The sequence below is a fragment of the Phyllobates terribilis genome, unplaced genomic scaffold (genome assembly GCF_046119375.1).
Source record: "Phyllobates terribilis strain yellow unplaced genomic scaffold, ASM4611937v1 Scaffold_1__5_contigs__length_1240528914, whole genome shotgun sequence".
NCBI classification, from domain to species: domain Eukaryota; kingdom Metazoa; phylum Chordata; class Amphibia; order Anura; family Dendrobatidae; genus Phyllobates; species Phyllobates terribilis.
The window spans coordinates 808,600,986-808,628,754 of NW_027362761.1; the positions used below are offsets into that span (position 1 = coordinate 808,600,986).

Below are 27,769 nucleotides of genomic sequence, written 5' to 3' on the forward strand. Positions count from 1 at the left end.
AGTGGACTTTATTAAGCCCAAACGGCTTAATAAAGTCCACTGTTTTAAAATTGGAGTGCTGCCTTCCTTTTATATATATTTGTTTTCAGTAGTATTGTTGCCTGTTGGCGGCTTATAGCTTCCAATTCTTAAATTCGAGAAAGCCTGTGAATGCGGTTTCCCCCTGATTGATAGGGTTACTTTTTTTTTAGTTTTATCTCTAAGGAAAAGTGTCAATCACTTTTGGTGAGCAAGAAAAGTACTTACAGCCCTAGTAGCATTAATACAGTTTTTACATAAAGATACTAAATCAAATCACTGAAAATGGAGCATCACAAAAATTCTGCGTCACTCCCTATGTAATACACTGGCCTACTATAGGGTAATATAACATGGGAAAACGTATAGCCCACCTTATAATGTAACATATCGAACACTAACCACAATTTGAAATTTTACATTTACAGCTGTAAGGGTTGCAGAAATAGCAGTCCAGGAGCATACCTTACCCAGATGTACTGTGTAAGAACTAGAATTACTAGAACAGCAGAAAAAAAACAAAAAGTGACCCCATTTTAGAAATTGCATCTCTCAATGAATTCATTTACGGCTGCAGTGACTATTTTGTAACATCCACACGAGGCTTTATTCTGGAGAATTGCAAATATGCCAGTTTAGTTCCCATATATTGTGCCCCCACACAGTCTAGTGTCCCCATATATTGTAGCGCCCCCATACATTATACCCAACTTGTACAACTGGCGATATGCAACTCGTAAATTGTTAAGTGCTCTTTCTCAACTACAATAATGCCAAACATGTGGCCGCTTACCGCGGTTGAGGCACATTGGGGCTCAGAAGGAGGGGGACATTTGGATTTGGGAGCGCCGAATTCAGTGGATTTTATTTGAAGGGATGAAAGCTATGTCACTTTTCCAGAGTCTTAGCTCTACCAGTAATATGGGAACCCCCTATAGTTCCAGTGACAGATCTGAGAGGGGGCTGGTTTTGTGGGGATAAATTAGGGGTTTTTATTGGTAACATTTTGGGGCACATAGTATTTTCAATCGCTTCCAGGATACAGCTGATCACCTTCTTGTGTTGTATGTTGAACACTTAGGACAGGTATTCCGTGTAAATTCCACAAAACTGCGATTCAGACGAAACCCCTGACAGAACCACCAACCATAATGAGGTAGATGGAGACACTTTGGACTTAGTTTGGCATCTGCTCCAGTGGAATCCATCTTTTTAGGCATGCACAGATCTGTGGTCGCCCACACTCGTGCACTAAAAAGACGCCTAAAATGATGAGACACTGCCGGAACAGAAACCAGTCAAAAGTGACTCCATCTGTCTCCCAAGTGAGTGGTTTCGTCGGGGGTTTTGTCTGAATCGCGGGTTTGGGGAATTTACATGAAAACCCTGATGTAAGCGCTCAGCGGAGAGCGCAGGATAAATGTCAGCCGAGAATTATTTATATTTTTGGGCGGTAGAATGAACATATAGACAGCAGTACCTTTTCCGTATGGTACAAGTGATAAGACAAATTTATTCTTCGAGTCAGTGCGATTACAGCGATACCAGATTTATATGGATTTTTTTTAGGTTTTGATGCTGTCACACAGTAAGGCTGTGTGCCCACGATGTGTTTTTGGTGCGTATTTTGGTGCGTATTTGCAGCGCGTAAACGCTCCAGAAACGCATTGCATACCTTATCCCATGACTTCCTATGACATTCTGCAAGTTCTGTGCAAATGGTCCGTATTTTTTCTGCGCAGATTTTACTCCCAGAAAAAATACGGACATGACCAATTCTTGTGGGGCTCAGGAAAATTTCTGCTTCAATTCTGCATCGTGGGCACTAAGCTTAAAAATACTTATTTTATAAAAAGTACATTTTTATCATCGTCATATTCTAAGAGCTGTAACTTTTTTTATTTTTTGGCGAACAGAGCTGTATGAGGCTTATTTTTTGCAGGACAAGTTACAGATTTTTTTGGTACCATTTTGGGGTACATATTTTTTGATCGCTTTTTATTCAGATGTCAGACACAGAATGAATAAAAACCAGTAATTCAGCTATTGGTTTTATTTTTTATATTTTGCGCCGTTCACTGTGTGGTAAAAGTGATAAGACCGATTTGTCCGTCGGGTCAGTACGATGACAGCGATAACAGATTACAGATAAGTGCCCATGATGCAGAAATGCTGCGGATTTTACATGCATTTTTCCTGCCCGGTAGAAGTGTCTGTCAAGCGTTTGTGCATGCATTTTCGCATGCGGGTTATCAAGCGCTTTTCCAAGCGATTTTAGCATCGCTAAACTTGGTCACACTATATAAATCCATGCAACCGGCATGGATATATATAGTGTGACCAAGTTAATAGTTAAAAAAAGAATAAAAAAGGTAAAAAATAAAAAACCCATTATACTCACCTTCTGATGGCCCGCGGTCTTCTTTCCGGTGCGTCCTTGCTCCCCGGTGGCTCGCGGTGGTGTAAAAGGATCTTACATGACGTCATTTAGTCGTGCTGACATCGGCGGTCGAGTGAAGTGTCACATGACTAAATGACGTCATGGAAGGCCCTTTTACACCATTGGGAGCCACCAGGGAGCCAGGACGCACTGTACAGGAGACCGGGGGCCATCAGAAGGTGAGTATAATGTGTTTTTTTTTTTTTATTTTAAATTCTTTTTTTTTTACAGGTACTATGGTACATGTGTCTGGATGAGAGTCTCCTCTTCTCCAGACCCGGGTACCATCCGCACACTTAATCGCAGAATATCCGCATGTGCACATGTAGTCATGCGGATATTAAGCGATTCAATGCACGTCAATGGCGGCGAAAACACTGCGTTTCCGCAAAGATAATGGACATGCTGCGGATTTTTCCACAATGATAATCCGCAGCGGAAATTTCCGCAGCATGTGCACAGCACATGCGGATTATCATTGGGGACCATGGGGCATGTATTACCAAGCGTTTAAGCGTTTTCTCTGCGGAAATTCCGTGTCAAAAACGCTTGAAAAACGCATAATGGGCACACAGCCTTATATTGTTTTTTTATGTTTTGCTATTTTTACAGACTAAAAACAATGTTTTACAAAAATGAATTTGTTTTTGCATCGCCATATTCTGTGAGCTGTAACTTTTATTTTTTTTGCCGAATGAGCCATATTAGGGCTTGTTTTTTGCGGGACAGTTTGATGTTTTAATTTACACCATTTTTTTTTTACATATGACTTTTTGATTGCTTTTTATTCACTTTGTGAGTCAGTATGATGAAAAAGTGACATTTTTGGCGTTTTTATTAGTTTTTTATACTGACACTCACAGGATTTGCCGCTTCGGGGAGACACTATTCCCGATTTCAGTTATAAAACGGCTTTGAGGGAATAAAGCCCCTTAACGACCTCCGTTTTAATATGCATCAGCGATCGTTAAGGGGTTAAATGAAAAGTGTTTTGTTTGGAGTCCGCAAACTACTGCATTACAGCATTAGAAAACCTCATACCATCTGTGAAACACGGAGGTGGTAATTTCATGGTTTACAAATGATTTGCTGCATCTGGATCACGGCAGCTTGCCATTACTGATAGAACAATTCTGAATTAAACAAGAAAATTTTAAAAGAAAAATGTCAGGACATTCGTCAATGAACTGAATTTCAAGAGAACTTGGATCATGCAGCAAGACAACGAACCAAAGCACATGAGTCGTTGAACAAAAAAATGGTTAAAAAAAGAATAAAAGTTTAAAGTTTTGGAATGGCCAAGCCAAAGTCGTGACCTTAGTCCTATAGAAAATTTGTGGAAGGACCTGAAGCAGACCATTCACTGGAGAAAACCCACAAAAATAGAGCTGAAGCGGTCTTGTAGGTAGGAATACACTACCGTTCAAAAGTTTGGGGTCACCCAGACAATTTTGTGTTTTTCATGAAACCTCATACTTTTATTTATCAAATGAGTTGCAAAATGAATAGAAAATATAGTCCAGACATTGACAAGGTTAGAAATAATGATTTTTATTAGAATAATTTTCTCCTTCAAACTTTGCTTTCGTTAAAGAATGCTCCTTTGCAGCAATTCCAGCATTGCAGACCTTTGGCATTCTAGCTGTTAATTTGCTGAGGTAATCTTGAGAAATTTCCCTCCATGCTTCCTGAAGCCCCTCCCACAAGTTGGATGGGCTTGATGGGCACTTTTTTCGTACAATACGGTCAAGCTGCTCCCACAACAGCTCAATGGGGTTGAGATCTGGTGACTGCGCTGGCCACTCCATTACAGATAGAATACCAGCTGCCTGCTTCTTCCCTAAATAGTTCATGTATAATTTGGAGGTGTGCTTTGGGTCATTGTCCTGTTGTAGGATGAAATTGGCTCCAATCAAGCGCTGTCCACAGGGTATGGCATGGCGTTATAAAATGGAGTGATAGCCTTCCTTATTCAAAATTCCATTTACCTTGTACAAATCTCCCACTTTACTAGCACCAAAGCAACCCTGAAGCCCTGCTATGTGTAGCACAAGCGATCAGACAATCTGACAGTATTTCTGTGCTCAGAAACTCCTAATCTATCAAAATATAAAAAGAATTAATCCGATTGGTAAACGGCATAACAAGAAAAAAAAATCAAAACGCCAGAATTACGTTTTTTTTGCTGCTACAACATTGCAATAAAATGCAATAACGGGCGATCAAAATTTCATATCTAGTCCAAAATGGTATCAATAAAAACATCAGCTCGGCGCACAAAAAACAAGCTCTCACCCAGTCCCAGATCTCTAAAAATGGAGATACTATGGGTCTCGGAAAATGGCGCCATTTTTTTTTTATTACAAAATTTTTAATTTTTTTTCACTGCATAAATAAAAAAAGAACCTATACATGTTTGGTATCTGCAAACTCGTAATGACCTGGAAAATAATTATGGCAGGTCGGTTTTAGCATTTAGTGAACATGGTATGAAAAAAAAAAAACACAATTGTGTTTTTACACTTTTTTGCAATTTCACCACACTTGGAATTTTTTTCCCCATTTTCCAGTACACTATATGGTAAAATCAATGGTGTTGTTCCAAACTACAACTCATCCCGCAAAAAACAAGCCCTCACATGGCTATATTGGTGGAAAAATAAAAAAAGTTATGGCTGTGGGAAGAAGGGGAGCAAAAAACAAAAAAGGAAAATCCCAAGGTCGTGAAGGGTTTAAAGAACTCTGAGGGAAAAGGCACCAGGAGGATTGTCTGGAGAGATAGGTGATTTATTTTTTATCTTATTTTTATTAATAAAGTCATGGAAAGCACGATTGGGGTGAGAGACAGATCATACCATTATAATTAATTGGGGGGTGAGAGGACATGTAGTTTTAATGAATTGGGGGGAGAGGACATTTAATTATAACGAATTGGAAAGAAGAAGCGTAATTGTAGGGGGGGGGCGACACAGGACAGGGTTTTGCAATGAATTGGGGGGGAGGCACAGCGGCTAATTTAAATTTTTATTGGGCAGGGAAAAAATGGCTAGTTCTAGTTAATGGGGGGGGGGGGGGCACAGTGCTGGCTTATCAGTTTACATAAGGGAAAGAATCTGACACTATGCACACCACTCTGCTTCCTTTCCTCTCCAAAAATGCAAATATGCACCAGAGCACCTGTGTGTTCATCCCATGAACCCCCCACCCCCTATTGTCATGTGACATGTCACATAATAAATCAGGTGACTGAAGGGGCCACATAGAACTGCACAAGGCGCTGATTACTTTTAATCTGTCATTGCTCAGAACTAATTCAAAATGACACCAGATACTTAAAGCAGAGGTTGAAATTCTTTCGACATTCACATACATGCAATATTGGACCATTTTCCTCAATGAAAAAATCATAAAGTTTAATATTTTTGAGCCTTTTGTTTAATTTGGTTCTTTTTATCTGCTTTTGGAACTTGTGTGAAAATATGATGTATTTTGAGGTCAAATTTATGGGAAAAAATTGAAAATTTTCAAGGGTTCACAAACTTTCAGGCACCATTAAATATATTTTACCATATAAACATGCCATATGTATTATTTTCACTTGATACAATGGAATGGAAAGTCAATGAAAATGAAATAAAGGGCACACATATAGTATCCAGAGGAAAACATTGACGTTCCTAGACTGCAGTGTTAAAGGGAGCCTTCTACCATGAAAATACAATCTAATCATGTTATAGGACAGGCGGAGAGGAGTAGATTGATATATACGGTAGTTTTGTTAGAAAAGCTTCAGTACAACCTGTGTTTTTATCATTTAAACCTCTGCTTTTCTGGGATTTTCAGTCCAGTGGGCGGACTGACCGGACGGAAAATCCCAGAATGATAAAAACACAGGTTATTCTGAATCATTACTCACAAAACTATATATCCATCTGCTCCGCTCCCCCTGCTCTATAACATGATGCCTGCAGATTGCACTGCACTTTCATGCCGAGAGGTTCCCTTTAAAGCTGTGAAAGGCCTATTATCTGAAAGGTGATGTGCCATTTTAAATACTGGTGCCATTTATAGGACAGAAAAATCTTTTGGAGCTCATAAGGCATCTAGGCTCTTTTGCCTATAGCTATGTTCCTGGTTGCATGCTTATTTTTATTTTCTTTCAGGATGTAAGATATTCAAGCTTTCATTGACTCCTCGGGCTGATTGACATCACTTTAAGACCATGTTTGTCGTCAAGAATGGCTTCTGTCTATAAAATGGCAGAGTCTTCCCAGCTCAAGAACATAAGAGTAGGAGTTACATTCAGTGCACGTAAGGAGCTGCCAGCCAGCCACGCTGAGAAATGTCCATCTTCCGTATAGATATTATTGGTAATAGCAGAGTGATGCTTGTGCTTTGGTTTCTGCTTCTTTGAACTTTCTATATATCTGTCCACTCGTTCACCGGGCTTGTGTTTCAGAGTGTGAAGCATCAAGCACCTCTGCGATAAGCGGCTTTTCTCAGAGTATAATTGCAGCTGCAATCTGGTTACTGCAGTGTTCAGATAAAGAGAACATTGGGAACAATTGGAGGAAGCAGCGTCCTGTGTGCACCGACATTATCAGTGCAGTAAAACCTGGGGACATTTGGATCTACAGCTGTAGGAAAGCGGATTAGGTCTTTCCAACCAAAGTCAGAAGATTGCTACCAATTACTTACTAAATAATGGCCATCAGGTATTATTATCATCACTCAGCTTATCTTTTTTTTTCCCAATGGCATAAGGAAATATTAGAACAAAAACTACTGTAAATTGAGTCAGACAAATTTACCTTATTTAAGGGCATCTTCACCAGTACCATATGCGAGTTTCAAGATCTGTGCTTGCTATTTCCAGTAGGGAAAAAAGAAAATCTACCCTGATCCTAGTAAACGACAAGTCCCCCCCGCCCCCCCAAAAAAAGGGTAGGTGGCAGCTTATTGCTGTAATACAGAGGGCAGGTCATAGGGCAAATCAGCTTCCTTATGCTCATAAATAGCAGACATGCCATATACAGTGCTGACCAATATGTCTTTATTACGTTCAGTGATTGTCTGCAGCGCTCATATACCTCTCCAAACAGTAGTAAGTACAGAGATCAGCGAAGTGTTGAAAATTAAGTAATGTACTTGGTGTTTATTAAAAGCATGTTAATTTTTTTTCAGAGTCTGGGCAAATGCATTTATGCATTTCAAATTACATTATTTTATTTTCATCCGGGCATCATCATTTAACAACACTCAGAAATAACTTTAACAGCTCCTTGTGTCTGGAGATGCTCATTAGCTTCTGTGAGGAGCATTTCCTAGGCATGCTCTGTGATCTGTGCAGGGGTCATTGTCCTGGGAGGTGGAGGATGTGGTGAGCTGTGGCATCACCTTTTGTGAATGGTGGCTCTAGTGTTATCTATATACAGTACAGACCTAAAGTTTGGACACACCTTCTCATTTAAATATTTTTCTGTATTTTCATGACTTTGAAAATTGTACATTCACACTGAAGGCATCAAAACTATGAATTAACACATGTGGAATTATATACTTAACAAAAAAGTGTGAAACAACTGAAAATATGTCTTATATTCTAGGTTCTTCAAAGTAGCCACCTTTTGCTTTGATGACTGCTTTGCACACTCTTGGCATTCTCTTGATGAGCTTCAAGAGTTAGTCACCGGAAATGGTTTTCACTTCACAGGTGTGCCCTGTCAGGTTTAATAAGTGGGATTTCTTGCCTTATAAATGGGGTTGGGACCATCAGTTGTGTTGTGCAGAAGTCAGGTGGATACACAGCTGATAGTCCTACTGAATAGACTGTTAGAATTTGTACTATGGCAAGAAAAAGCAGCTAAGTAAAGAAAAACGAGTGGTCATCATTACTTTAAGAAATGAAGGTCAGTCAGTCCGAAAAATTGGGAAAACTTTGAAAGTGTCCCCAAGTGCAGTTGCAAAAACCATCAAGCGCTACAAAGAAACTGGCTCACATGAGGACCGCCCCAGGAAAGGAAGACCAAGAGTCACCTCTGCTTCTGAGGATAAGTTTATCCGAGTCACCAGCCTCACAAATCGCAGGTTAACAAGCAGCTCAGATTAGAGACCAGGTCAATGCCACACAGAGTTCTAGCAGCAGACACAACTCGACAACAACTGTTAAGAGGAGACTTTGTGCAGCAGGCCTTCATGGTAAAATAGCTGCTAGGAAACCACTGCTAAGGACAGGCAACAAGCAGAAGAGACTTGTTTGGGCTAAAGAACACAATTAATGGACATTAGACCAGTGGAAATCTGTGCTTTGGTCTGATGAGTCCAAATTTGAGATCTTTGGTTTCAACCACCGTGTCTTTGTGCGACGCAGAAAAGGTGAACGGATGGACTCTACATGCCTGGTTCCCACCGTGAAGCATGGAGGAGGAGGTGTGATGGTGTGGGGGTGGTTTGCTGGTGTCACTGTTGGGGATTTATTCAAAATTGAAGGCATACTGAACCAGCATGGCTACCATAGCATCTTGCAGCGGCATGCTATTCCATCCGGTTTGCGTTTAGTTGGACCATCATTTATTTTTCAACAGGACAATGACCCCAAACACACCTCCAGGCTGTGTAAGGGCTATTTGACCAAGAAGGAGAGTGATGAGGTGCTACGCCAGATGACCTGGCCTCCACAGTCACCAGACCTGAACCAAATTAAGATGGTTTGGGGTGAGCTGGACCGCAGAGTGAAGGCAAAAGGGCCAACAAGTGCTAAGCATCTCTGGGAACTCCTTCAAGAATGTTGGAAAACCATTTCCAGTGACTACCTCTTGAAGCTCATCAAGAGAATGCCAAGAGTGTGCAAAGCAGTCATCAAAGCAAAAGGTGGCTACTTTGAAGAACCTAGAATATAAGACATATTTTCAGTTGTTTCACACTTTTTTGTTAAGTATATAATTCCACATGTGTTAATTCATAGTTTTGATGCCTTCAGTGTGAATGTGCAATTTTCAAAGTCATGAAAATACAGAAAAATCTTTAAATGAGAAGGTGTGTCCAAACTTTTGGTCTGTACTGTAGATGTATCATAGTTTATACATTGCAATTGAGCCTGTGAGAATAATGAGATGACTACTGAAAAAATGATCGCTATTTACAGGAAGTAAGAGTCCAATATTAGGGTCATTGGCCAAAGTGAAAACAGCAAGATTTCCCCAAAAAATTTTTTGAAAGATAGATACAGAGGACAAGAAAAATAAAAAGGAAAATCACCAAACATATTTAGAATTAAAAGTTTTTAACAGTAGGTCATCATCTGAGGACACAATCCCATTAAGACCTAAACTAATTCCTGAAACTGATAGACACTAGATTAGTGAAATCAGGGATGTAAAACTGAAATAAACACACAGTGGGCCAAAATAAAAAACTTGGGCAAAGTCGCGGGCCAACCAGTATACAGAATAATGGGCCCGACATAGTCCTCCATACAGAATAATGGGCCCCACATAGTCCTCGATACAGAATAATCACCATACATGCCCCTGTGGAGTGAGCAAGCATGTGTAGAAACTTCAGTAGTGTAATCAATGCATAAACATGCAACATTAGTTATATATATATTATATATTTAGTAAAACATGGAACATAAGCTATACATTAGGATATAACCCGTACAAGGTGGCCCAAAAAGCTACCCTTCAGTGCAGGGATAGACAAAGTCGCTGGCCAACCTTGATATTAAAATAAAGAAAAAACCTTAATATTCAGTGGGGTCACAGAGGAGCATATCTCACAACTTTGCAGCTCTTAGACTAATTTTCCTCTTATTGAAGCCCCTAGATTGCCCTTTCATTGTCCCCATAAAGTATGATACCAACAAAAGTGCCCCCAAACACAGTATGATCCCTCCACACGTATTGTATGATGACCCTACTGTACCCCCCCTCAACTTCCCTGGCAAAGCATGGGACTCCAACACAGTATGATGCTCAACTGTGATCCCCACACAGCCCTCCACACAGTATAATGGGCCCCAAATAGTCCTCAATTCAGAATAATTGGCCTTACACAGTATAATGGGTCCCACACAGCCCTCCACACAGTATAATGGGCCCCACACAGCCCTCCACACAGTATAATGAGCCCCACATAGTCCCCCATACAGAATAATGTCCCCACATAGTCCTCCATACAGAATAATGTCCCCACATAGTCCTCCATACAGAATAATGGGCTCCACATAGTCCTCCATACAGAATAATGGGCCCCACATAGTACTCCCCCCATGCAGAATAATGGGCCCCACTTAGTCCTCCATACAGAATAATGGGCCCCACATAGTCCTTCATACAGAATAATGGCCGCACATAGTCCTCCCTCCATGCAGAATAATGGCCCCCACATAGTCCTCCATACAGAATAATGGCCCCTCTTAGTCGTCCATACAGTATAATGGGCTCTACATAGTCCTCCACACAGAATAATGGGCCCCACATAGTCCTCCATATAGAATAATGGCCCCACATAGAGGAGGTGGTTCTGGTGTCGAGGACCAAATATAATCACCCTAAGGGCCAGATATGGCCTGCGGACCAGAGTTTGACATGTATGAGTTAAATGTTTTTGGGTTGTTTTATAACACTGGCTTCAGTTGATGATACTTTTCAATGCACCTATCCAGCTCAAAATAACACAGCTACTGAAATCTGCCATGAAAACGAAGTGTAGTGCTAGCTCATATTACGACTGCAGTAAAAGTGGGCGGGATCTGTCCATGTGTGTGACATCGCTCCTCTACTCTCCTTCTGGGTGTTTGCAAAAAGGATAAGGGAGGATGAAGTTTAGAATCACAAAGCAAAGCCATTTTATTAGTGACTGGAAAATGGTACTGACATGTGGACAGCGTCACAGAGGACGGCCGGCAGTGCTGACTCTGTTAGTTGGTGCTGCTCGCTGTATCATACGCGGTGGGTTAGATGCGAGGACTGTATGACACGCTGGGATTAGATACATGGATTGTAACAAATTGGGATTAGATACAGGCGTCACGTTGCCATTCTCCGCACAATCCCTGGTTGGTAGAAGAGGCTTTAGAGAAAAGCCTTGGATCTCAGAATCAAAGGTGGATCCAGCACTCACACCCCTACCAATCCCACGATTGATGTCATATCCTATGTACATACTATGTGTCAGGATTTGCAAAACTTTTAAAATCAGCAGTGAACACAGTCGCTACATAACAGTGCCAGGAGACAGGTACAATACCTATTCTGAAAAAAAAAAAAAAAATCCTAACATTAAAAACAACAACAACAACCTACACTGTGTGAAATCCAATAACCTCTATAGAGATAGAGTCATGATGGAGATACACATGCATAATTATTTATAATCAGGAAACCATATGGTTGCGTTGCTGATAGGGTTACCTCAGCAGGAGGTCAGAGAGGAAGACGTATCCTTGGCATATTCGGAAGTCATCCAGCAGTGTCTGAGATACATCACTGGAGTCTTTTAGAAAGCAGGAGAGGCCTGCAAACATCTCCACAATTTCCAGCGGGGACAGATCATTTGACTGCTGCATGTTTTGGACACATGTGGCCAGGCATTCTTTCTCTGTAAGGAGACAGGTGACGTAAATTCAGCATTGAGGTCTAAAATAGACATGTAGCACCTATTTTAAAAAGTAACACTTAATAAATGAAGCGTGTGTCATTTCTTCTCTTGCATAGCAGGATGCTCTGGGTTCGCTGACCATGTTTTCCTCGGAGGGATGACTCATTCCCTCTAGTAAGGAAGAGTCAAGACAAAGGAATTGGTGAAACTGGCGGATATGAAGGCAGATGAAAATCTCCGTTTCATAGCTACCCTGTATATAAAAAGCTTCAATAAGAAATCTTCCAATTGTATGACAACAGGGCTGAATCATCAGTGGTTGCAGCTGGCATCTGTGTTCACTTTTCATTTAGTACTAAATTACAAGTAATATGGACTAAACACAACAAATATTTAGAATATACAGATCAAAAATATTCATAAGACACCGTATAGCAAGCAATATCTGATATTAGATCACACGATCACAAAGATTATAGATCTATTCTTACACAGTGACCAGGTTTATACAAAGACATGGACTATAGCAAAAAAAAATAAAACATCTCAAAAAAAAAACATCACAAGATTTCGTGTAAATATTCATGCGTTTGTTGTTTTTTTTATACAGCACTAGTTCATTTATTTAAAGAACGCAACGCTAAAAATTCATTATTTAATAGAAAAAAATATGCTGTCAATGGAGAGAAAGCCACTCTTAATCCCCCCCCATTCCATAAGCATTTGACTAATGCGGTCCGCACGCGCCGATATTGACAGGTTCGGCCCACTGTCTAATATGTATGGGAGACATATAAGGAACACAAAGATGAATGAGCGCTCCTCTGTATAGTAGAGCGGGCCGAAATGGCTGCCAGCCGAGCAAACCATTGTTCGACCAACAGCCACCTAATGGCTATGGTGGTCATTAAACAACTCTGAAGGTGATTTATGTCCCTGGAGAATAATATCTGGTGTTTGAATTTAAGTTGCCTGATCCTTTTTCCCAACGTCATCTGTCAGGTGAGAGTCAGAAGGCTATATACAAGTTCAGAAACCATATTTGAAAAAAATAATAAAAAATAATATATATTTATGATATTCCACGATGCAGTGTTAAGTGACCGCCAACATGTTTGCCGGTCGGCAATTCTTTAACAACCTGTTTATAGGCAGACCCGGCATTAGATGCACACTGAAAAATCAGTATTTGATCGTTCAGTGCGCAATGGGATGCCAGTGCAAGTCCCGTTTACACAGGATGATATGCTGCCAAGAATGATGATCTTCTGGGCAAAGCCAAAAGTTATTATACTCTCGACGAATGAGCGTCAAGTGATTGGCAGCCTGTTTATAGACTGAAGGATTATTGTTATATGAGCCTTCCAACACTCGTCCATGATAATCGTGCAGTGTAAATGGACCTCAAGTCTCAGCCTACTAAGAATAATGAAGTGACCACATCCAGTTTCACCGCATGGGTTACAAGAGAATGCTTTCTGGAAAATAGCATAATTTAAAGATGTAAAAAATGCAATACTACTTAAATGTATGGGAATAAACAGCCACTAATATAAAATAATTAAATTATGTCATTTCCCTAAGGTAGTGTACATTACAACATAGAAGATTCTGTTAATTACCATGTATATATTTCACTACATTTAAGCTAAGTCCATGTCGAGAAATAGTCATCAAGACTTCACCAGCACTTTTTCTCCATGGAAGGTTGTAGGGGGGGCACCAGGATGTTATTGCACTGAAGAGGAGCTGAAGATCATCTTTTTGCGCTAGCTCTTCTGCTGGAGATACATAGCTACACAACTTCACTAAAATCTGGAAAAGAGAAGAACAAATGCTAAGTCCAAGAGGAAAAAAGTACACAATACAGGTACCATGTGGCAACAAACAAATGCTGTACCCATATCAACTACCGAACAGAAATAAAGTGCAATGAAAATGGAACATTCATAGATAAATTATAACTATGGTTAATAGGAACATGTAAATTGGGCCTGCACCTAATGTTGGTCATTACAGGTATTACAATCGAATAGATTTTTAAAATTGTTACTCATAAACGACACTTGTAGTGATCTTGACAGTAAGTATTGTGACATATCAGATTAGCAATCTCTCATAAATACAGTGCTCAGCATAAAGGAGTACAACCCCTTGAAAAGTAAGATTTTATTAATATCTCACTGAGAATGAGAACAATTTCCAAAATTATGACGAGACTGAGTTTCTTAGAATATTTTTTAAACCCAAAACATAAAAGTTAGGTTAATAATATAACTTTCATTACAAAATCTTCAGTTTTATTCAAATTAGCTAAGGTCTCCTGATCTGAACCCAATCGAACACCTATGGGGAATTCTGGAGAGACAAGTTGAGCATCACTGTCCATCCAGCACCCAGGCTGTAAAAGAGGTCGTTCTTGAAGAATGGAAAAAGATAGGTGCTGCAATATGTCGCCAACTTGTTTATTCCATGCCTAGAAGACTTTGTCCTGTCCTTAAAAATCATGGAGGTCATACAAAATAATAGCTGTAGTAATTTTTGATGAGGGGTGTATTCATTTTCACATCAACTAACTCACACTAATGTGAGTAAAACTAATAATTTTGTACTGAAAGTTATATTATTAATAGTGTTGAGGGTTATGTTCTGTTAACCCTTTCGCAGAGTATGCTCGGCCCGAGCACCGAGTATTTATAGCTGCTCCGTGATATGCTTGAATCCCTCCAGTGTGCATGATTTGCGACTGTTTGACAGTTTTATTACATGGGAGGAATGTCTATTTCTTACACATTCCTCACATGTAATAAAGCTGCCAAACAGTTGCAAATCATGCACACCGGAGTGATTCAAGCACATCACCGAGCAGCTATAAATACTCGGAGCTCGGCCCGAGCGTACTCGGACAGAACATACTCGCTCAACACTAATTATTAACCTTAATTTCATGTTATGGATCAAACAATATTTAAAAATTTCTATGAAACTCAGGTTTGTTAAATCTTTGGAAATTGTTCTTGTACTCCGTAAGATATTGACTAAAATGTTACTTTTCGAAGGGGAGATATATATATATATATATGTGTGTATATATATATAGAAGCAGCTCTCTAATCTGAGCTGCTGTTAACCTGCGATTTCTGAGGCTGGTGACTCGGATAAACTTATCCTCAGGAGCAGAGGTGACTCTTGGTCTTCCTTTCCTGGGGCGGTCCTCATGTGAGCCAGTTTCTTTGTAGCGCTTGATGGTTTTTGCAGCTGCACTTGGGGACACTTTCAAAGTTTGCCCAATTTTTCGGACTGACTGACCTTCATTTCTTAAAGTAATGATGGCCACTCGTTTTTCTTTACTTGGCTACTTTTTTCTTGCCATAATACAAATTCTAACAGTCTATTCAGTAGGACTATCAGCTGTGTATCCACCTGACTTCTGCACAACACAACTGATGGTCCCAACCCCATAAATAAGCCAAGAAATCCCATTTATTAAACCTGCCAGGGCACACCTGTGAAGTGAAAACCATTTCCAGTGACTACCTCTTGAAGCTCATCAAGAGAATGCCAAGAGTGTGCAAAGCAGTCAAAGCAAAAGGTGGCTACTTTGAAGAACCTAGAATATAAGACATAATTTCAGTTGTTTCACACTTTTTTGTTAAGTATATAATTCCACATGTGTTAATTCATAGTTTTGATGCCTTCAGTGTGAATGTACAATTTTCAAAGTTATGAAAATACAGAAAAATCTTTAAATGAAAAGGTGTCCAAACTTTTGGTCAGTATTGTATGTGATTACACTGCTCAAAAACTGGATTTGGAGTCATCCCCAAAATTAAAGTGGAAAAACACACTACAGGCTGATGCAACTTTGATGTAATGTCCTTAAAACAAGTCAAAATGAGGCTCAGTATTGTGTGTGGCCTCCACGTGCCTGTATGACCTCCCTACAACGCCTGGGCATGCTCCTGATGAGGTTGTGGATGGTTTCCTGTGGGATCTCCTCCCAGACCTGGACTAAAGCATCCGCCAACTCCTGGACAGTCTGTGGTGCAACGTGACGTTGGTGGATGGAGCGAGACATGATGTCCCAGATGTGCTCAATCGGATTCAGGTCTGGGGAACGGGCGGGCCAGTCCATAGCTTCAATGCCTTCATCTTGCAGGAACTGCTGACACACTCCAGCAACAGTCGGTCTGGTATTGTCCTGCATTAGGAGGAACCCAGGGCCAACTGCACCAGCATATGGTCTCACAAAGGGTATGAGGATCTCATCTCGGTACCTAATGGCAGTCAGGCTACCTCTGGCGAGCACATGGAGGGCTGTGGGGCCCACTGTAACATCCCTGGCGGCGTGCTTGCATAGTGCACCCCCTCCCACTATGCAAGACCGCAATCTTACCCATCAGTCCAGCCTGCAAACCTTGCTCCAGTTCATGCTGCGTTTATGTCTCTTGTCTGACTGCTTAGGGCGGCGGCCCGGTTACTTCCTGATTCTTATAACTGCTGTGGGCGCACTCCTAATGCGTCTCCAGCCTATTGCTGTGAGTCACTGGATATTTAAACCCCCTCCACCCAGAAGGAGGTGCCTGAGCAACACAATCTATCAGTGTGCTCCTTGCCTCTGAGTTGTCAGGTCTCGTCCTGTATCTTGTCTGTTTCTGCCACCCTGGGGGCTGCATACCCAGGCCTGTTATCTCTGACTTCTAGTCTGTTTCCACCTCTGGGGGCTGTATACCCAGGCTCGTTCCTGTATCTCGTTGCAGTGTCAGTTCCTGTCTGAACTGTCTCCTAGCCGGTTACCTGTTTGTCTCTAAGTCCGTACCCTCCCTTTTCCTGCAGTGTCTGAACCTGCACCTAACTCCAACTCGTTGTCTCTGTACTTCTGTTTGTGAGTTTTGTGTCCACTTGCTACTTCATTGTAAGTACCTTGTGTGTATCTGGTTCTGTTTGTCCCTTTTCCCTTCCTCCGTATCTACCTCCTGTGTTCTAACCATCTTCCTGCATTTTCCAGTCTGTTCCATGTGAACAGAGCCCTGTCCTCTCTGCCTGCACCTGCAGCCCTGTTCTGCTCTGCTTGCTCACCGCGCCAGCGGTTTCGCTCTGCTCTGCTTGTCCACCGCTCCGGCGGTTCCTCTCTGCTCTGCCTTGTCCACCGCTCCGGCGGTTTCGCTCTGCTCTGCCTTGTCCACCGCACCTGCGGTTTCGCTCTGCTCTGCTTGCTCACCGCACCTGCGGTTTCTCTCTGCTCTGCCTTGTCCACCGCTCCGGCGGTTCCTCTCTGCTCTGCCTTGTCCACCGCTCCGGCGGTTTCGCTCTGCTCTGTCTTGTCCTCCGGCGGTTTTGCTTTACTCTGCTTATCTACCGCATCTGCGGCTCTGTTCCTGTCTCCCAGTCAGTACTGGACACTATCCAGCCTGCGCTCCAAATTGCTAGTACCTCCCTGTCTGCACTCCAGCCGTGCTTGCCAGTATCTCCCTGTCTGCATACCAGCCGTGCTTGCCAGTACCCACCTGTCTGCATACCAGCCGTGCTTGCCAGTACCCACCTGTCTGCATACCAGCCGTGCTTGCCTGTACCCACCTGTCTGCATACCAGCCGTGCTTGCCTGTACCCACCTGTCTGCATACCAGCCGTGCTTACCAGTACCCACCTGTCTGTATGCCAGCCTAACCTGCCTGTTCCTGCATTCCCCGGAGTGGGTCAACAGCTGTGACCGGGGTCTGACCCGGAGTAGCACCTGGTCCCTCTGCTCGGTTCCTCCCTGGTTCACGGAGTCGACTGACCCGCCGTGCGACCTTGGTCGGATCGGGTTGATACTTAGTTACGCCCCTCCAGGCACTCCTCGGATCATGGTACAGTGGGATCACTAATCATGCTCACGCCAGTCAGTCCAGGCGCGAGAGTAACACCCTCCAAAGAAATGCCACCCCACACCATTACTGACCCACTGCCAAACTGGTCACGCTGAAGGATGTCGCAGGCAGCAGATCGCTCTCCACGGCATCTCCAGACTCTGTCACGTCTGTAACATGTGCTCAGTTTGAACCTGCTTTCATCTGTGAAGAGCACAGGGCGCCAGTGGCAACTTTGCCAATCCTGGTGTTCTGTGGCACATGCCAAGCATCCTGCAAGGTGTTGGGCTGTGAGCACAACCCCCATCTGTGGACGTCGGGCCCTCATACCACCCTAATGGAGTCTGTTTCTAACCGTTTGTGCAGACACATGCACATTTGTGGCCTGCTGGAGGTAATTTTGCAGGGCTCTGGCAGTGCTCCTCCTGTTCCTCCTTGCACAAAGGCGGAGGTAGCGGTCCTGGGTTGTTGCCCTCCTACGGCCACCTCCACATCTCCTGGTGTACTGGCCTGTCTCTTGGTAGCGCCTCCAGCCTCTGGACACTATGCTGACAGACACAGCAAACCTTCTTGCCACAGCTCACATTGATGTGCCATCCAAGATGAGCTGCACTACCTGAGCAACTTCTGTGGGTTGTAGAGTCAGTCTCATGCTACCACGAGTGTGAAAGCACAACCAACATTCACAAGTGACCAAAACATCAGCCAGAAAGCATTGGTACTGAGCTGTGGTCTGTGGTCCCCACCTGCAGAAACACTCCTTTATTGAGGGTGTCTTGATAATTGCGAATAATTTCCATCTATTGTCTATTCCATTTGCACAACAGCATGTGAAATTGATTGTCAATCAGTGTTGCTTCCTAAGTGGACAGTTTGATTTCACAGAAGTTTGATTTACTTGGAGTTATATTCTGTTGTTTAAGTGTTCCCTTTATTTTTTTGAGCAGTGTGTATATATATATATATATATATATATATATATATATATATATATATATATGTGTGTGTGTATATGTATGTATGTATGTATGCATGTATCTCGCTTGGAACCAAAACAAATAAAAGTCCAGTAGATGAACCCTTATTTCGGCATTTTTCTTAAAATCTTTTCATTCCTCAACAATCCTTAAAAGAACATCATTCCTTTTCGGACCAGGTATGTACATACAGTGGGCACTTATGGCAGTGTAGAGGACACAGCTGTCTAGGAACAGACTACGCGTTTCAACCATATAGGTCTTCTTCTTGCGACCTAGACACACAAATTTATATATACACACACACGCACCAGTATATATATTAATCAACATAACCCCCATCTTCCTCTTATAAAAATAAAGACATTATAAAATTTATATATTACACACACACACACACACACACACACACACACAACACACACACAGTTTTATTTATCATGAACACAAATATAACAGAGTAATACCAGAGGCTCTCCACAACTTAGAATGCTATGATATATTGATAGGACACATTATACCTGTCATGGTTGTGTCGCCACGAAGATCGTCACGATTGCACAGCCTGACTTCTCGCAGCTGAGTTTTTGGTGCTTTGTGCTTTTCGGCAGTGAGGGAGTTAACTCTCTCTCTCTCTGTGCTAGAAAAGGTCCAGCCTCGCCCAGCTGCAATCAATTCTGCTGTAGTGAGATTCCTTCATATGTCTGCTGCTCTGTTAGGGAAGTGTCGGTGAAAGCATTTCATGCAGACTAACAGAGCGGATCGTGGTATTTGGAGTTTCAGAGATAAGTGTATTTGGAGTGTTTTTTCCCTTCCTCGCTTTATCATTTATCTCCTTTCCCATTGGTGTTCCCTCTGTTGTAGTTGTGTAGTTTTTGTATGCAAGGTGGTTTTGGTTTTACCCTTGTACTGTCTCGTTCGTCTAAGTACTGAGTGTTGGCATATTATTACCTGTCCCCTTTTGTTGTGATCGGGGTCCTTCTCAGGACTAGATTACTTAGGTGCAGGGATCCTCAGGAGGTAGGGGATACGCTGGCGGCCTGGACCTCTGTACCTTTAACAGTACCTCCAGGTAGAGGGATTAGTCAGGGCCCCAGCTCAGGGTCAGCTTAGGCCCCCTACCTCCAGTACACAGAGACAGCGTGACAATACCATATCACACCACAAGCCAAAAGTGCCATGATCTTCAGATCATCATCATCTGAAGTACCGGTTTCCAGCAGTTCTTTAGTGGTGACTTGTGATCCACACCAGAAAGTGTTTCATATGTCGACACATCACCAGTTAAAAGTGGACCTGCTGAGACCCGGGACTGGAACAAATATCTGAAGAGTGAAGCACTTTGTATATTAGTAAGTTGTATAACTCAAGGTTTTAAACCCATTTGAGAATATATCACTTCTGGGAAAAAGTAAAAAAAAAAAAAAAAAAGGGACTGTATATGAAATTATAGACTTCTCTCAAACATACCGCAGGTGAAACAAGTATTGAACTTGTCACCATGTTTCTAAGTAAATATATTTCTGAAGGTGCTATTGATATGAAATTCTCACCAGTTGTTGGTAACAACCCATCCAATCCACACAAGCAAAGAAATCAAACCATAGATGTCCATAAATGAAGTTATGTGTAATAATGAGAAATGACACAGGGAAAAAGTATTGAACACGCTTACTGAAATCTACACAATACTTTGTACAAAAGCCTTTACTGGTGATGACAGCTTCAAGACGCCTCCTGTATAGAGAAACTAGTCGAATGCATTGCTCAGGTGTGATTTTGGCCCTTTCTTCCACACAAACACGCCATAATTTTTCTATTGGATTCACGTCAGGTGATTGTCTGGGCCATCTTGCCGCTTTATTTTCTTTCTCTGAAACCAATTGAGAGTTTCCTTGGCCGTGTGTTTGGGATCAATGTCTTGCTGAAATGTCTACCCTCATTTCATCTTGATCATCCTGGTTGATGGCAATTTTTATCAAGAATGCCTTGGTACATATGTCCATTCATCCTTCCTTCAATTACGAAGTTTTCCAGTGCCATATGCTAAAAAACAGCCCCACACAATGATGATCCCACCTCCAAACTTCACTGTTGGTATGGAGATGTTGGGGTGATATGCAGCATCTTTTGACCTCTAAACATGGTATGTATTATGGCATCCAAAGAGTTCAATTTTGGTCTTATCTGACCAGACTATATTCTTCCAGCATTTCACAGGCTAGTCTTAATGTTTTTGAGCAAACTTTAAATGCACTTGAACATGCTTTTTATTCAGCAATGGAGTCTTGCATGGGAGCATGCATACAGGCCATGGAGGTTGAGTGCATTACTTATAGTTTTCTTTAAAACAATTGTACCTGCTGATTCCAGGTTTTTCTGTAGCTCTCAACAGGTGGTCCTTTGCTCTTGGACAACTCTTCTGATATTTCTTTTCACCTCGCTGTCTGAGATCTTGCAAGGAGCATCTGGTCTTGGTCAGTTTATGGTGAAATGATGGTTTTTCCTCACTTCATGATTATGGCTCCAACAGTGCTCACTGGAACCTTCAGTAGTTTAGAAATTCTTCTGTAACCAATGCCATCAGTATGTTTTGCAACAATAAGGCTGCAAAGGTCTTGAAACAGCTCAATGACTTTACCCAACATGAGAGGTTTCTTGTGTGGCACTTTTTTATAGGCCATCAATTCAACCAGCTGATATTTTTCACTAAGTGGCAGGATTGCTTTCTAATTACTGATAGATTTCAGCTGGTGTCATGACTTTATATATGGCTTTTTTCACCACTCTTCTTGTGTTCAATACTTTTTCCCTGTGTTATTTCTGAGAACTTAATTTATGGACTTCTACGGTCTTCTTTCTTCGCCTGTGTGAATTGGAAGGGTTGTTACAGAAATCTGGTGAGAATTTCATGTCAATAGAACCTTTAGAAATATATTTACTTAGAAAATTGGTGATGCGTTCAATACTTATTTCACCTGCTGCATGTCATTAGTAAATTGATTGATTTCCCACAGTATTACCAGGGCACAGGTTTTTCTTTCACTTTAACCAAACTGAGCGACATTGGTCTATATAGAGAATGGGAGAACCCATTTACCCATTTTTTTCAAAAATTTGCAAAAGGTAAAGTGCAAACACTGTGAATTAATCAATGTATCTTCCCCCTTCCTCTCCAAGCTGCAAATTAATGAAATGCAAATCAGAGGAAAAAAAATCCTCACCTCAAGTCAGGAGCTAGAACTTAAATAACAGTATTCTATGTTTAGTAATCAGCAACATAATAGAATGTCACTGCGTATTTTACAGCCTAATGGATAGAGATACTGTACTCTAAAACTGTTAAATAACTTGAGGGAGACACTGCTGCTTGTACAGGGTTAATTAACTAGAGAAGAACATTGCTACTTGTAAAGGATTAATTATAGGGTTATTCTTAAAACTCTTTAATGGTTAAAATTGCAAAGTTATTATAAAAAAGCTATTTTTCAATTTGCTTCATTTTAAAAACGCTCTTTGTTCTCAAGAAAAAGAGGATTTAAAATGTATTCCTGCATTTAGACTGGGTTACCAGCGACCTGTGGAGTCCATCAGCATTTGCCGGTCTCCTAGGCAAGGAGCTTAGCGCTTTCAAGCATTCTCCAATAGAGAGTGTAAGGTCTAGTCTGAAGCTATCCGGATCCGGTCAGCTTCAATGCCCATGCGCTCCTCGATGTTGCTGAGGAGATACTACAGAGGCAAAACTGCTGCTGATTGCAGCATTAGAGGGTGCACAGTTTGGGCCAGCAGTAGAGCCATGCCAATCGTACTGGAGCACAAACAGGAAGAGCAGTGCGCTATAGATTGTGAACTTGAGAAGGACATTGCTGCTTGTAAAGGGTTGTTAGGAGTTTTAAATTAAACACACATAGATAGCTCTCAGCAGCTACAATGAAGAGTATTACCCTATTACTTCTGTGTGTACTTTTTCTAGCCTCCTCAGCTTAACGCTTTATAATCTACACGACTCAATTTTACACTCCCACATATATAACTACATCTTGCATGAAATAAGACAGCAGCATAAAATTCCCTGTATTTACAGGCTGACCATAAACTCCCCCACACAGTGGTTTTTCACAGCACTTAAGCAGGAAGTCTCACATAGTTGTCAAAACAGTGAGGCAGACTTGAGTCTCCTTCTATTAAAGCGTCAGAGCTTAATTCACCAAATGTAATAATTCTTTTACTTTTGTCTGAATTTTTTTTTTGAATTTGGTCGGTTTTTACTACCAGAAGGTGATAGAAACAACCTTTGACAAGTGATTGAACCCTTTATTTTGATGATCGTTGGGTTCTGGCAATTGAAGCCCTACTGAATAGAAATTGTTGGCATGTGCAAAGTAATATGCTTTTACTTTGAAGTCTTAGGAAACCACTTAAAACTTGACATTTTATTTAATTCAATATGTATTCTAAATGAACTATCTTTGCTCAACCTATAAATAGCAGAAGCAATGGACAGCCTCAAGAACCATTTTGAAGGACTGTATAAAAGTTGTTTAAAGTGCATCAGCCTTGTATTACAACTATGATTGCCTTTAATTTGGAAGAAAAAAAATAATTATCAGGAAAAGTTTAGGCAAGAAGAGATTACATGGAAAACCAATATGGAGAGGGGCTTACCTAGTCACAAATCTTGATGGAAAAGAAAACTAATTTTCCATTTTGATCATCGCAGTTTCCGGTCTCTTACTACATCAATAATCTATTGCAATGTTCCCCAACTCCGGTCCTAAAGAGCCACCAACCGATTAGGTTTTCAGGATTTCCTTAGTATTGCACAGCTGATGGAATTATTACCTGTGCAATACTAAGGAAATCCTGAATACATGATCTGTTGGTGGGTCGAGGACTGGAGTTGGGAAACACTAATCTATTGCTATAATTTAACAGTATTAGGAAATTCTCATTGAATGCCTTATGCAAATCTCTGTCTTACTTATATCATACCTTGTTTTGCTCCTTTTCTTTTTCTCAGGTCTTCCTCTGTTGAAGATGTAGTTTGCAATTGCTTTTCACTCTATTATACAAGGTGATTTACTCGCTACTTTACCCGGAAACGTTGCTCTAACTTCTAAAAGAGACTATCTACCATACTGAAATTTGGACTGTACCTAGGTTCATGAGAAACTGATTATTTAAAGCAGGTGTTGAGAATGTCTACCATTCTCATCCAAGCATACGGCATTCCATATTGTTAAATGTATTCCGCTGGACGTCTGGGGTTATAGCCTGAATTTCTCGCTGTATGTTCTCTCGGAAAGCCTGTCATGTTACTGTACATCTAACTCTTCAAATGGCCCCAAAGGGAAAAAATCCGGCAATTACGAATTCTTTTTTCTTGATCAGGCCCTTTCAATTCCTGAACGAGAGTGACTCTGTATGGGCGAACACGACCTTTCTTGGCCGCTCGTTGACATATGGAACACGACATGCCCGTCTCTTGGTAAAGCCTGTACAAGGATTTACGTGGAGATGCCAGAAGTCGCTGTTCCACATCTTGAATTGTTTCGGACGTCCATTTGTCAACAAATGAAGAAGGAATTCAGCAGGAGTGAAATGCAAGCACCACAAGAACTAACACCACACAGAAAGGCGAGCAGCAAGTTAATCTCGTAGTGGAGACAAACGAAGGGGCGACCACTCAGCGCGAAGATGTTTCTCATGGCTGTTGCTGAGGTTCATTGCACTCTCACTTCCCATGAACCAAAGTATGTACAGTCCGAATTACAGTACGGTCGACAGTCTCTTTCAGAAGTTACAGTGATTTTTCCTGGTAAAGTAGTGAGTGAATCACTCGGTAGCATTTTTGAACATATTTTTATTTTCTTATAGCATAAAGGAAAGCTATAACTTTCCGCCATGGTGACGTATATTCATTTGAAGTTACAGGCTCAAAGTCTTAGGCTGCACTACTGAACTATTGTGATGCCCCCTTCTAATTTCTATCCAGTGCACCGTTGACTCAGCTATGGAATGAAATCTATGAGGGAAAACAGTCAAAGCTTTTGCGCCAGAAAACTGGCATAAAACGCTTTGAAAAGTCGCTAAATTTTTGTGCAAAAATCTTGCAACTTTTGGCAGTTTGAAGCAGCTTCAAGAAAATGGAAGGAGTTTGGGAGCAGCTGGGGCTGGCCGGGATATGACTACGCCTGCCTATCCAATTCACCAAATATGCCAGCACTTTCTATGCTAGAAATGCTACTCCAGCACTCGACTGGAGCAGGATTTCTGGCAAGGTGCATGGCACAGAGAAGATGTGGTGAATTCATTAAGTGACTTATTGCTATCAGAATCCTTCAGCTGCGCAGCTGGAACCAAGTGATCTCCATGCAGACAACATTTTCATGTTTGGAAAGTAAAAAAAAATGGTCTCATTTTCTTCTTCTAGGTTTCTTTTAAGTAAGTATAGAACTGTAGTGTAGTGTGCATGCCTCAATCATGGAGGCAGATTTATTAATACTCTCCTAAAATTTGACATCCAGAATGTGACAAATTTATTACAGAGGTGCACGCTGTGTAATAAATTTGTTGCATCTTGCTAGGTAGATTTTCGCTTCTGATGCCACATTAGTTGCAGTTAGTTGTGCACCAGTATATTGTGAAAAATAACCTTCTAGGGCAGTGCTGGCGAACCTATGGCACGCGTGTCAGAGGGGGCACGCAGAGCCCTCCGCAAGGGCACGCACGCCATCGCCGCAGCACTAGCACTCCTGGAACTGGACTGGCGGGTGAGTACTCGGGAGCCCGCCGACGCCAGCCCCTACTTCAGCTAGATGTGCGTTCTCTGACACACATCTAGCTGAAATATATAGCAGCGCACAAACTTGTCAGGCCCGTGCGCTGCAATGCACGCTGCTAGCAGCCGGCGTCAGCGTACAAGCGACTGGGCACATGGCAGTGACGTCATGAGCCCCCATCGCTAGGACGCTGGATTCAGCTGCCGGCTACAGGATAGGACCCAGCGTGGGAGAGAAAGGAAGGTGAGTAGGAGCGTTTATTATGTTTAATGTTTGTTTTTTTGTATGCGATGAACAGCGGCGCCAGTAGGATGGGGGGGGGGCAGCATATATACATGGAATTGGGGATGGGGAGGCAGCATATATACATGGAATGGGGGATGGGGAGGCAGCATATATACATGGATTGGGGGGGCGGAAGGTAGCATATATACATGGATTGAGGGGAGGGGAGGCAGCATATATACATGGATTGGGAGGGGGAGGCAGCATATACACATGGATTGGGGGGGCGGAAGGCAGCATATATACATGGATTGGGGGGGCGGAAGGCAGCATATATACATGGATTGAGGGGAGGGGAGACCGCATATATACATGGATTGGGGAGGAAGGCAGTATATATACATGGATTGGGGAGGAGGCAGCATATATACATGGATTGGGGAGAGGCAGCCTATATACATGGATTGGGGGGCCGGAAGGCAGCATATATACATGGATTGAGGGGGGGCAGCATATATACATGGATTGGGGGGAAGGCAGCATATAAACATGGATTGGGGGGAAGGCAGCATATATACATGGATTGAGGGGGGGAAGGAAGCATATATACATGGATTGAGGGGGTAAAGGTAGCATATATACATGGATTGGGGGGGAGGCAGCATATATACATGGATTGGGGGGGAGGCAGCATATATACATGGATTGGGGGGGAGGCAGCATATATACATGGATTGGGGGGGGAGGCAGCATATATACATGGATTGGGGGGGAGGCACCATATATACATGGATTGAGGGGAGGAAGGCAGCAAATATACTTGGATTGGGGGGGAAAGGCCGCATATATACATGGATTGAGGGGGGGAAGGCAGCATACATACATGGATTGAGGAGGGTAAAGGTAGCATATATACATGGATTGGGGGGGAGGCAGCATATATACATGGATTGGGGGGGAGGCACCATATATACATGGATTGGGGGGGAGGCACCATATATACATGGATTGGGGGGAGGAAGGCAGCATATATACATGGATTGGGGGGGAGGAAGGCAGCATACATACATGGATTGAGGAGGGTAAAGGTAGCATATATACATGGATTGGGGGGGAGGCAGCATATATACATGGATTGAGGGGAGGAAGGCAGCAAATATACTTGGATTGGGGGGGGAAAGGCCGCATATATACATGGATTGAGGGGGGGAAGGCAGCATACATACATGGATTGAGGAGGGTAAAGGTAGCATATATACATGGATTGGGGGGGAGGCAGCATATATACATGGATTGGGGGGGAGGCACCATATATACATGGATTGAGGGGAGGAAGGCAGCAAATATACTTGGATTGGGGGGGAAAGGCCGCATATATACATGGATTGAGGGGGGGGGAGGCAGCATACATACATGGATTGAGGAGGGTAAAGGTAGCATATATACTAGGATTGGGGGGGGGGCAGCATATATACATGGATTGGGGGGGAGGCACCATATATACATGGATTGGGGGGGAGGCACCATATATACATGGATTGGGGGGGAGGAAGGCAGCATATATACATGGATTGGGGGGGAGGAAGGCAGCAAATATACATGCATTGGGGGGGAGGTAGCATATATACATGGATTGGGAGGAAGGCAGCATATATACATGGATTGAGGGGGAGGAAGGCAGCATATATACATGGATTGAGGGGGGGGGGGAGGCAGCATAGGTTTTGGGTGGCAGTTTGGGCACTCGGTCTGTAAAAGGTTTGCCATCACTGTTCTAGGGCATTATATATACTGTACATACCCTCATGCATGTATATCAGTTTTTGCTGCATATTTAGCAAGTTTCCCCCAATGTTCTTAAAATAACATTTGATT

The 27,769-nt window shown here is 42.2% G+C and overlaps 1 protein-coding gene across 7 annotated transcripts in view; it reads right to left on the reverse strand.

The window, feature by feature from the left end:
• The window catches only part of WDFY3 (WD repeat and FYVE domain containing 3), a 353,725-nt gene that overhangs the window by 177,649 nt on the left and 148,307 nt on the right, over positions 1 to 27,769 (reverse strand). For all 7 annotated transcript variants that reach the window (XM_073637114.1, XM_073637120.1, XM_073637116.1 and 4 more), the window contains 2 exons: positions 13,684 to 13,876; positions 11,875 to 12,061 (listed from right to left, as the gene is read on the reverse strand). In XM_073637114.1, coding sequence (XP_073493215.1) covers positions 11,875 to 12,061; positions 13,684 to 13,876 — 380 coding nt within the window. The remainder of the gene's footprint in view (positions 1 to 11,874; positions 12,062 to 13,683; positions 13,877 to 27,769) is intronic.